The sequence below is a fragment of the Anser cygnoides genome, chromosome 3 (genome assembly GCF_040182565.1).
Source record: "Anser cygnoides isolate HZ-2024a breed goose chromosome 3, Taihu_goose_T2T_genome, whole genome shotgun sequence".
Classification (NCBI taxonomy): domain Eukaryota; kingdom Metazoa; phylum Chordata; class Aves; order Anseriformes; family Anatidae; genus Anser; species Anser cygnoides.
In genome coordinates this window covers 32,925,589-32,937,899 of record NC_089875.1, presented here as the reverse complement: position 1 = coordinate 32,937,899, position 12,311 = coordinate 32,925,589, and the positions used below count along the sequence as shown (strand labels likewise).

The window sequence follows — 12,311 nt, the reverse complement described above, 5'->3', positions numbered from 1 at the left end:
GCTAGATGTCCAGTTTTGGCCTTCTGTGGTAGAGGTGTCCATTCTGGTCTGTGTGTCAATCCTGGATTTAGCACAGGCATTATGACAGTACTGTGTCCTGCATTCTGGGTGTCATTTATGAGATACATTGTTCCCTTTCTTATAATGTCAACTTGTGAAAAATTATTGCAGTATATATCCATCAAAGATAGGTTCTACATCTGAATGGATAATCTACAGAAAAAAAGACATGCAAGGCAGTAAAACATAATTTTAGACAGGCAGTTACCAACCATTACTCCAAGGCTGAAACACAAACTCCTGGATTTAGATGAACTTTCAGGATATTCTGTCACGTTGCCACGGGATTCCTGAGGCTTTGCAGAACCAATTCCTGTAATTTCATAGGCAGCAGGGTATTTTCAAATGTATGCTTCCTAATGCCAAGGCAGATGGAAATTAAAATACTCATTTGCATGTTCAAGTGCAGGATAATAAGGAGGCCATAAATATATTGACCACTTCTAATTTTGTAAATGTCACCTGTTTTATGTTAGAGGTATTCCTCGTGTTTGCAGCAAGGTTCAGGAAAACCTCTATTAGTCAGAATTTCTTAGTCATTGACACTGTATTCCATATGACTTTGTTGTGAAGTTTTCATGTTTTAATTTTGTTGAATGTGTTATTTTTACTGCTGTTACAAAATATTCTCTGCTTATTCTTGAATTATTATTAAAATCAGTTCTATCACTAAAAGAATTCCAGTTTCTTATGTGATTCTTAAGCAGATGGATTTACTCACAATTAAACATTCAGTGAAAGTCTGTATTTTAAAAACAAACTTTAGACACAAGAAATATAGAAAAGAACACCCTTATATTTCTTCATTGTAAACTGCTTATTATTCTTTTTTCTTGGTTCTCGCTAGTTACTGAATCTTTAACACGTCAGAAGACCTACCTCTTCTGCACAATGTATAGAACTTGCTCTTCCCTGAATGCTTATGGTTTGACCTGTGTCAGTCAAGCATGTATTTATTCTTCAGTTACCAGAAATTTCTCCATAATTACTGTTTTCCTTATGAACTATCATTTTATTAGAATTACCTTGCTACTGAGAGGTCAATGTTTCTTCTGGAAATACAGTAGAAGCAATCAACCAAATAGATTTTATTCCATAAAATTTTAAAATTATGTTTGCTGGCTTGCATCTGCAGTTATAACACCATTATGCATAGGGTATTTAATTCATAGTTCAGTTGAAGTTTATTGTGACAAGGGTATTAACTGAATAGATCCAGGCATTTGTGCTTAAATTTACTTTTCTTGAACAATAAGAAGAATGCTATTTTGACTATTGTAAATAATAATGCAGTGTGTCTTCTTATATAGAATCCTGGATATGCTGGACGTCAAGAACTGCCAGAAAATCTAAAAATTCAGTTTAGAACCGTTTCAATGATGGTTCCAGATAGACAGGTACAATTAATGAGTGAACTGAAAGAAAAAATGTTTTTATTTGACTCTTTCACTTTCCCTATCTATCTTCAGAAAAAATAATTTCTAAAAATTTTTTTTTATTATTTTAGATAATTATAAGAGTTAAGCTTGCAAGTTATGGATTCATTGACAATGTGATATTGTCTCAGAAATTCTTTGTTCTTTATAAACTTTGTGAGGAGCAGCTCACTAAGCAGGTAATGTTATGCATTCTGTTCCTCTTTGTTTTTGTATATGTATATGTAAATGTTTTTTACATAAAACACATGCTCCAGTTTTGGTTTGTGCAGGTTTTTTTCCTGAAGAATCACTTTTATGCTTCTAAAAAAATATTGAAGTAATTAAAATATAATTCAAGCATGTTTATATTAAAATTTATGAACAAATAACCATGTTAATTCATGTATGTGTAGTCAGATACCCACGTTTGTCTAATTGTTAAAAATGTTAGCTTTCAGTTGCATATATATGAAATTCTCTGCCTAAACGTGGGAAAATTAACCTGGTGATGTCACTTTTCTGTAAGAATTAGTGAAGTCTAGAGAAAGCATTCGGAGTTTGGAAACTGCAGGAGGAACGTCTCGAGTTCGATTTAAGTTGCAGTGCTGCTCTGCAGTGCACAGAACTGCTTTCATCTGAGGTCTAGGGTTTAAGTTTCCTCAGTCAGAAAGTCCCAGTCTGGAATGGAACTATTGGTTTTTTTTGAACACTGCTACAAAGAGCTAAAAGATACCTGCTATATGGGTTTGTAAATGATGAAGTCAATGAAATTTGAAGTAGAAAACTTACACTACCTCCCTCCCTTCCTGAAAATAGTATTATTGTCCTTCATTTATTTTAATAGAATAATTCCTCAACAGCAAGAATTCCTGTGTTAGCTACCTTTTCCAGGCAGGGTAACTACACTATAGAAGGTGGTTAGTAAGGCAAGGTTTGATATACTGATGAAATAAATCTATAGAACTCATTACTGATGCATAAGCCTTTTTCTTCACCCTCTTCTAGGTTCATTATGACTTTGGTCTGAGGAATATCCTGTCAGTACTTAGGACTCTTGGATCTCAAAAGAGGGCCAGACCAAATGAAAGTGAATTAAGTATTGTTATGAGAGGGCTAAGAGATATGAATCTTTCTAAGTTGGTAAGAATCTAACTTAAGATTTTAGCACCATATTATACGCAAGACTACTAGTAATTTCTTTTTCTTTTTTTTTTTTTGTAGAAGTTGAGAAAAAAGCTAAAACACCCCTTTCTTTTAAAAAATGAAAAGAGATAAACATATTATCATTAAATGCTAGTGAATGTTTATTAAACTTTAAAACAGTAGTTAGGGCTCAATGTTCAAATAAGTTAATATTGGTTTAGCTGTGGGTATGACATTTTACATACTGACTTGTGTATTGACTGATTACTGTACTATAAATAAACTGAATAATTTGAATGTGAACTAAATTAATCTTTTAAAGTATGCCTGCTCAACAATGCATGTTTATGCAGTTGCCAGTAATGCAAGTCCTCAAGTAATGAAGTACGTAGTGTTCAGTCCAGTTAGCACATGCATAACAATCATGTGCCAAAGATTTCTAGTTAATTGTCAGTCTGTTTCAATCAGGTTTTGCTTTATCAATTACTGTAAAAGCAGTAGAAAGTAAGAACAGAGTTAATATATAGACAAACAAATAGCATGTATGCATATATCTCAGTGCGTACACCTTGGGGATATATTTTTGTCAATAAATGTTGCCATGTGTCTAAAATTATGGGTGGTATTTTTGTGGAAATATCATAGCCATAATAACTTTAAAAAAAAAGGCAAGACAAGAATTTTTGTACATAGAAACAGTATCTTCTGCTAGAACAGCTGAAAAATGTAGAAAAAAACAGGTCTGTATGTACACATGATTTTGTTCAGGGTTAGTGTAGAAGCAGTGTGCTTCAAAATTAAATAGAGCTTGGGAACAGTTGATTATAGTGTCAGTAGATAAGTATCAGTTAGATTCTGTACACAAAAAAAAAAAAAAAAAAAAACCACCAAAACCAACCAAACAAAAAAAACCAGTTGCTGCCTGTATGCCTTTAAATTGAAGACAATATTATATGGAAAGGGGAAAAGTGTATGTACTGAACGTGGAGATGACTAGGGAGCAGAGATTCTAGTGTGTCGTAAATCCAATGTATGCATCAAATTTGTGGGTTTGATATCCAGCAGGTGTAAGAATTCTACCTTCAACACATTTTTTAAAAGGTTTTTGGAGGTGTCCTTTAAGTATTAGGATTCAAAAATCATACATGTAGTGAATGTTTTAAATGTAGAATTTTGCTTTTTTTTTTTTTTTTTTTTTTTTTCCAGTGATAGTGTGAGTTTTTTGGGTAGACAGGGGCTTGTTTAGTTCCACCAATATAGTCACCATAAAGGCATTTGCATTGAATGAAGTGTTGTTTGTTGTAGGAATTGAAAGCACATAATGCCGGTATTTTTATGGTTCTATTACAGAGGTATTGAATTTAGTGGTAGTGGAAATACCTTGACAAATTTAGCATTTTTTGCTCAGGTACAGACTAAATCTATTTTATGCTTTTTGGACTTCAGGGAGTTTGCTTTTGGTGAAGTGCTTGGTAATGCTGGGAGGAAAACTATTTAAGGCCTGGAAAAGGAAGTTATGGGAAGGTTTCTTTCCAGATAGCATGTTCTGTCCAATATATGCTGTGACTATTGGGGGATTTTACAGATAGATTCGGTGTGTACTCAGTGGGAAATTTCTTTCAGTTTTGAATTTATTTTTCTCATGGCATGGATGACAATATCAAAATGCTATCGCCTTATTGACCTATCCTGTTGGTAGTATGCATTTATGAACAGAGGCATCTGTATTTAGAAAATATATTCTTACTGTTTATTACTTTACAGTAGAGATTAATTTTGGATTTTGGTTTGAGAAGTTTGGATAACCATTCTTTAAACACTTAATAACTTTTTTGTTTGTTTGTTTTTCTTTCCAGATAGATGAAGATGAGCCTTTGTTTCTCAGTCTTATCAATGATCTATTTCCGGGGTTGCAGTTGGACAGTAGTACATATATGGAGCTACAGGCTGCAGTAGCTAATCAGATTGAAGAGGCAGGATTGATTAACCATCCACCATGGAATCTTAAGCTTGTTCAGGTAAAACATTTTTTTTTCCTAAAATCTTTTTAACAAACAGAAGTCAGAACACCATTTTAATGGTTAAATCTCTGTCTCATTCAAGGACCTGTGCTCTTAATAATGGAATAAAATAAAGGTTGTGTGTAGACCACACTAAGGAATAATAATCTAAGGGTCATTTTTTTGTTATTATTATTACTTTGTTAAATTATTCAGAAGAAAAAAAAATGTTAAAGCATGCTGTTAACCCATCCTTTCCCAGATATGGTAGTGCATCTAAGCTATTTGAATGCAGAAATGAAGCACATAAATGGCTCTCTAAACATGAGTTTCTTAGGCTAGAGTAGGGATGGTAGGGCATAAGAATAGTTGGGAGGCATTTTGAAGGCCAAGGCAGAAAATAAATAGTGACAAGAAACAAAGCCAGGGCACAACTTCTGCTACACAGGAAATGAGAGCTAAAAGACCTATCATAGGGCAAAGAAAAAAAAAAAGAGGTGTGTTTTCATGACTTAAATACGTTTCTGTAATGAAGGATGGTCTTCATGATGGGTTTGAGCAGACATTATAGGAAACAAAGACTCAAACCTTATGTGAGAAAGAACCTGTATTGTTGGGTAATCATTCAGCTTAGCCGTATTGGATTAAAAGAGATAAAGTATGTGTAGAAGCCTCAGGCAGTCTTAGTATATGCTATGACAACCTTATTTGAAGCTATGACAAGGCTAAGTATGCAAGTGAGCATGCAGGAGGTACTGTAAAATGAAAGAACCAAAAGATAGAAGATTGTTAAGGTGTTCCGAAAATCTAATTATTTTTGATTTAGAAATATTTATAAGACATTATGTTCAATAAACTAATGATTTAATGGTTAAACCATGATTTTGGATTATGGTAATTTTTTGTTTAGTGTGGGTTAATCATATGGCATATTGCTGATTAATGGGTATATAGTTATTTAATAGGAAGGCCTTGAAGTGCTAGGTTTGTTCATAGGCTGTACAGTCTTCATATATAAAAACCTGCAGGAAGTGCTGTGCCTATGTCTATTTCATACACTCAAGATGTTTTAGCACTTTACTGCTTAGTTATTTGTGTGTTAAATATTTTGCTACTATTCATTTTTTTCCTTTTGAGTAATACAGAAAATCCTTTTTAAAATCTGGTTAAAAAAACAAAATGTTGAGTTGCTTTGAATAGGTTAGGCAAGATTTAGTTCGATAAACTGTTTCATAGTAAACTTGGTGCTTTACATATTAGGACAATTCCACAACACACTGCAAATCAACAAACACAAGCTGGTTTCAGTTCTGAGCACATTATGTTCTATGTCTAATATATTTACAATCACTGACTATCAAACATATTAAATGCAAGCCAAAATCTTCCAAAAGCTTATTTCTCAAAACATTTTGATTTTTAATAGTTGTATGAAACTTCTCTAGTACGTCATGGATTGATGACACTTGGACCTAGTGGATCTGGAAAAACAATGGTCATAACCATATTAATGAGAGCAATGACAGAATGTGGACAACCTCATAGAGAGATGCGAATGAATCCCAAAGCTATAACAGCTCCTCAGATGTTTGGAAAACTAGATGCTGCAACTAATGATTGGACAGATGGAATATTTTCTACACTGTGGAGGAAAACACTGAAAGCTAAAAAGGGTATGTAAATACTTTGTGTGGGGTGTCATAAAAATACCTCTTAAATGACATATTGAAAAAAGAATGTTGAATTTGCAGATGTGGTTAAGTCCTTTCTTGAAAACAACTATAGAGAACATAGCCAATGTTACAATTCACTTCTCAAGAAAGGGCAAGAGTTTAAAAAAATATTGTTTCAGTATTATATCTATATAAAAACTGTTTGTTTCCTTGCCACTCTAGTTCTATAATGCAGATGGAGGCTGCAGATGGAGACTTGAAGGCTGATAAAATACAGTGAAGATTTACTGATAGAATCATAGAATCATTATGGTTGGAAAAGACCTTAAAAAAAGGGAATTCCTCTAGGGAACCTTCCCAAAACGAGGTTCTTTTCTTAAAATGGACATGTTGAACTGTTTGGTTTTTGGTCTTTGATGTTGAAATGGGTTTACATAGCAAGGTTTTAGTAGCAGGGGATCTGCAGGGCTGACCTATATGAGAAGAAGCCAGGGACTCTACTGTGCTGGACGTGGCCAGTTTTATCTGGAAAAGAACCACCACAGGACGTGGCTGAGACTATCAGTGAAAATGGTGGTGTCTTTGTGGTAATATATTTAAGAAAGGGCAAAACACTGCTCAGGCTGTGAGGAAGAAAAAGAGAAACAATCCTTTGAGCGCCAAGGTCGGTGAAGGAGGGAGAGGAGGTACTCCAGACACCAGAGCAGATATTCCATGCAGCCCAATGGAGAGGACCATGCCAGAGAACACTGCAAGTGGATATGCTCTGAAGGAACTGCAGCCCATGGAGAACCCATGTTGGAGCAGGCTTACCCTGAAGGACCGCAGCCTGTGGAGAGGACTCATGCAGGAGCAAATTTTCTTGAAGAACAAGGATCCATGGCAAGGATCCGCATTGGAACAGGGAGAAAGTGTGAGGAGGAAGGAATGGCAGAGAGGAACTGTTATGAACTGATCATAACACTCATTATCTGTATCGCATATGCTGCACAGGGTGGTGGTGGAGGAAGGAAGAAGAGTTAGATGGGTTGGGAAGGAAGGAGTGAAGTTGAGCATGGACTAGAAAGGGGGTGGAGGAAAAGTTTTTTTTGTTTGTTTGTTTTTTGTCTTTCTCATAATCCAATTCTATATTAATTGGCAATAAATTAGAATTAGAATAGTTCAACTGAAAGGGACCTAGAAAGATTGAGTCCCACTGCCTGACCAATTCAGGGCTAAAAGAAGTTAAAATATTTTATTAAAGGTGCTTAAGCACCCTCACGGTAAAGAAACTTTTCCTAATGTCCAGTCTGAACCTCCCCTAGCACAGCTCTGTGCCGTTCCTAAACATCCTGTCATTAGTTCCCAGGGAGAAGAGACCGACACCTCTCTCTCCATTTCCCTTCCTCAGGAAGTTGTAAAGAGCAATGAGGTTGCCTCTGAGCCTTCTTTTTTTCAAATCAAAGTGTCCTCAGCCCTTCCTCATATGACCTATCTTCTGGCCCTTCTAACAGCTTCGTTGTCCTCCTCTAGATGCATTCAAGTATCTTATCATAGAATCATAGAATATCCCGAGTTGGAAGGTACCCATAAGGATCATCAAGTCCAACTCCTGGCACCGCACAGGTCTACCCAAAAGTTTAGACCATGTGACTAAGTACACAGTCCAATCACTTCTTAAATTCAGCAGGCTTGGTGCAGTGACTACTTCCCTGGGGAGCCTGTTCCAGTGTGCAACCACCCTTTCGGTGAAGAACCTCTTCCTGATGTCCAGCCTAAACTTCCCCTGCCTCAGCTTAACACCGTTCCCATGGGTCCTATCACTGGTGTTTACGGAGAATAGGTCACCTGCCTCTCCACTCCCCCTCGTAAGGAAGTTGTAGACTGCGTATCTTAATATCCTTTCTATAAATAGTAATTTTATAAATTAATTTTCCCCAAGTCAAGTCTATTTTTCATGATGGTAGTTGGCAAGTGATCTCTATCTTTACCTCAACCCATGAGCATTTTCGTCTTATTTTCTCACCCTGTCCTGTTGAGGAGGGAGAGTGAGAAAGTGGTTGGCTGGGTGTCTAGCAGCCAGAAAAGGCAAAATGTACATTATAAAGATATGAAAAAGCCCTCATTTGCTTCTTTCAAAAATGGCATCTTAACTGGGTGTTCAAGTAATATAGTAATGAGTATGTGTGGAGACAGCAGAATTTACAGTAAGCAAAATTTATTTTTATACATTATTTAAGTTCTGAGGCATTTTCAATGTTCTTTAAGCATGAGGATACGAACCATGTATTTTTTTATTTTTTTATTTTTTTATTTTTTTTTTCCAGGTGAAAATGTGTTTCTGATTTTAGATGGTCCTGTAGATGCAATCTGGATTGAGAATCTAAATTCAGTTTTGGATGATAACAAGACCCTCACTCTAGCAAATGGAGATCGAATTCCTATGTCCCCTACATGTAAGCTGTTATTTGAAGTCCACAACATTGAGAATGCCTCTCCAGCCACAGTTTCTCGAATGGGTATGGTCTATATCAGTTCCTCTGCCCTCAGCTGGAGATCGATATTGCAAGTAAGATTACCATTGCTGGCTACTCCTAACTTTACCTTGTTATATATTTATACAGAAGAATAATGTGGATGTTTTTCAGGCATGGCTGAAAAAACGTTCTCCTCAAGAAGCTGAAGTTTTACAAAGTTTGTATGATAGAATATTTGAACCAGCATATACGTATATGAAACTAAACCTTAATCCCAAAATGGAGCTTCTGGAATGTAACTACATTATGCAGGTAAAACAGATACTGTGTAAGTCTGTATGAATTGACATAGTAAGTGTGGAAAAATAGCAAAATGAACATTCGATATCAATAAAATTTCATTTGAAAAGATTGTTTCTGACATAGGAAACCACAACCTCAGTATTTCTTTCTTAGGGAATACAAGAGGAACTGTTAGGGGTGTGCAAAATAAACTTTTACTTCTCCTTATTGCTTTCTATATAGGCTAATCTTCTGTTGACTGGATTTTGCAAGCTTTAGAAGGTTTTCAGAAGTACGTGTTTTTTAAGCTTGTGGTCTCATTCCAATTCTTTAAATACCAAACATATTGCTGTAAGGGTCAGACCAACCTTACTGGTACTGTCAGCAGAGACAGCAAAGAATAATTCTAATTATCTTTTTATCCAGATGTAATAGCTATGATCCTGTCAGTCAATGTTTCCAAGTTCAGCATAATAATTTTTGCTTCTCCCTTCCTATCAATTGCAGTTCTTCCTTGAGTGGGATCAAATCAGTGTTTTATTATTAATAAAAATTATTTGCTTGGTGGATATTGCAAGATTGCAAGTCCTATACTGCATGTCTCCAGCTGATTTGTTTATGAATCAGTTGTCATGTGCAGATTCTAAGTCTCCAGACTCTGCATTGGTCCATGTAATCTCAGCTTTATATTGACAGTCTCATTAAAAAAAAAAAATCAGTAGCGACTTTGAATAAGAGAGTAGACAAGGTAATATTTTGGCTAACACTACAATTAATATTAAAGTACCCAATTAGAACCTAGTATCTCTTTACTGTCCATTAGGGATTTAGCTTCAGATGTTCAATAGTTGGAAGTATTTTGCTGCAAATTAATAGCCACAATTGATGCTGCAAAGATTAACTACGTGCAGTATCAAATGGAATTAAGTTATCTATGGAATTGAAGACCACAGGCAGAAACTATGTAATTCATTCATTTATGATGATAAAAAAAAAGTAGATGTGTTCTCCACAAATTTTCTACAAAGAGAGAATATTTTTTTCTTCTGCATTTTTTATCTGTGAGACCTTTGAATTCATGTAGTATTTTTTTCTTTTTTTAGTGTTGATTGCTTGCACTTCCCGAATAGGGAAATATTTCCCTGATTTAACCTGTATTGAATATTTCTTCCTGTGATGCAAATCTCTAGTTTCTGTCACAGGTGTGACAGTAAATAACCCACACTGGATCTCCATGCTGGTGCTTACCTAAGATCTAGTGAGATCAGACCTTTTACACTACTTGATAACTTTATACATTCAGACACTCACTTGCTTCCACCCTCCAGTATTATGTTCAATTCCTCTTCCCAGCAGGGATTTTGCTCTTGGTGTGGGAGGCTTCGGCAAAAAGTCTCATTAGTTCTGTGCTGAGCAGCCACTTGCAGCTACCAGGATTGGGCATTACTTGACAAAAGTCCCTTGGCATTATTCAGCTTTTTCTCTCTGATCTCTACAGGATCTTCCCCCACTTCCAAGTTCTTTCCTCCAACCATGATCTTAACATCCTTCTTTCTGCACTCCCTTTTTTCCAAGACTACTTCGTTTTGGGAACCCTTTTTCTTCCGTACCACCTCTTCTTCCCCAAATTTCAAGGTCCCACTTTTCCCATAAATGGTCTAAGAAGCACTGTACCTGATCGGCTTCCTGACTGGTGCATCTACCTCATGTCTTTTTACTAACTGCAGGATTCAGGATATTCCAATTTTGTTTAGCCCAGGTATTATCAAAAATTACACCCCAGATCAGTTGCAGGTAGCAGACTTGTACCCGAGAGTTCAGAAGTCAAGTTTTGAATGTTCACCCACTCAAACACATGTACCCGATTATCTGTTTTTTGTTAGCATTCACTGTTAACGGTGTTTTTCTTTTGTTTGCCCCAATCCTAAGGGTATAATTACCTTATAATAGTATTATGTAAAAGTGATTCCACTGTTGCCTTCCTTCTTGCAATTTCCACTGTCTTTGATTTTCTAACTATATATATATTCTACTGTTCATCCTAGATTTTTTTTTCTGCTGTTTTTTACTTTTATATTTGCGTTTTGACTGTTCACCTTCCTCTGACCCACCTCATTACATTGACAAACGAAATTTACCTTAGAAGATTCATGTAGTTTTTGTTTAGGGATATCCTGTCTTATAAGCCTATTGGAAAAGTCAATTAACTTGTAGCTAAGGATGGTCTGATTGATACGGTCTGCCTGAAGGAGCAAAGGTGTTCAGTGGAGTTCTTTACCAGAGATTTTCATGTAACTAAGCAGTCATAGCAGAAGACAGGCAGTTATTTACAGCTAAATAATTGATCACATGAAAGGAAATCAATGATTAAAGTAAAGGATCAGTTTTTACAAAGGAGAGATGTTACCACTGGTCCTGAGGTACCCGTGCAGGGATTAGTTCTGTTCAAAATGTCCATTAAAAACTTGGAAAAGTTGTAGGTGAAGAAGTTTACTGATGACACTAAATTATTGAGGGTGGTAAGGACAAAACAGCTAACCATGAAGAACTATAGACAGACTTTATGGGACTGAATAAATAGGTAATAAAATGGCAAATGAAATTCATGAAGGGGCTTGCACAGGATAAAACAAACTGTTCAATGCCATATATAGCACACCAATGGAACATCTTGCCAAAGGGTGTTATGGATGGTAAAAGTTTATGTACGTTCAAGAGCAATCCTGATATTTTCATGGTAGAAAAATCTATAGAGGACTAATAAACCTAGAAAAAGTGTATTTGGTACAGAAAGACCTAAATTGCACAGAGTACCAGCAGGAAGTACCACTGTCAGTACCACTGCAACCCAAGAAAGTACCACTAGGATGTATCATATTTTTTGTTTGTTTTTAGTCTTCGAAAAGAGTCCACTTGGTATTTTCATCTGATCTGTTACAACCATTTGTGGTATTTTTATGAGTCAGTTTATCTTTATCTGTTTTCTTTCTTAAAAAAAAATATATATATTGTTACAGAATACTGCTAAGAGCCAAAGCATCATGTAAAACTTTGCAATTGTGCTTATGTTTGAGGGGACAAACAGATTATGGTCAGATAAACTGGGACAAAGCCTGTATCTGCAATAATTAGATAACATATCAATCATCTCCCAAAGAAAAGTAGTGGCATTATTTTAACGTTATTAACTATAATTGATATTGGTTAATCATCTTTTTTAAACTGGGTTTTAAATTAATAAAAAGTATTCTAACTACTTATGTCCTTAGGCTGCATTTT

At 35.6% G+C, this 12,311-nt stretch overlaps 1 protein-coding gene across 7 annotated transcripts in view; it reads left to right on the top strand.

Annotated features, from left to right (window-relative positions):
• The window catches only part of DNAH8 (dynein axonemal heavy chain 8), a 138,602-nt gene that overhangs the window by 67,457 nt on the left and 58,834 nt on the right, over positions 1-12,311 (top strand). For all 7 annotated transcript variants that reach the window (XM_013171043.3, XM_013171041.3, XM_013171038.3 and 4 more), the window contains 7 exons: positions 1,371-1,457; positions 1,568-1,675; positions 2,484-2,618; positions 4,478-4,639; positions 6,048-6,294; positions 8,601-8,842; positions 8,922-9,062. In XM_013171043.3, coding sequence (XP_013026497.3) covers positions 1,371-1,457; positions 1,568-1,675; positions 2,484-2,618; positions 4,478-4,639; positions 6,048-6,294; positions 8,601-8,842; positions 8,922-9,062 — 1,122 coding nt within the window. The remainder of the gene's footprint in view (positions 1-1,370; positions 1,458-1,567; positions 1,676-2,483; positions 2,619-4,477; positions 4,640-6,047; positions 6,295-8,600; positions 8,843-8,921; positions 9,063-12,311) is intronic.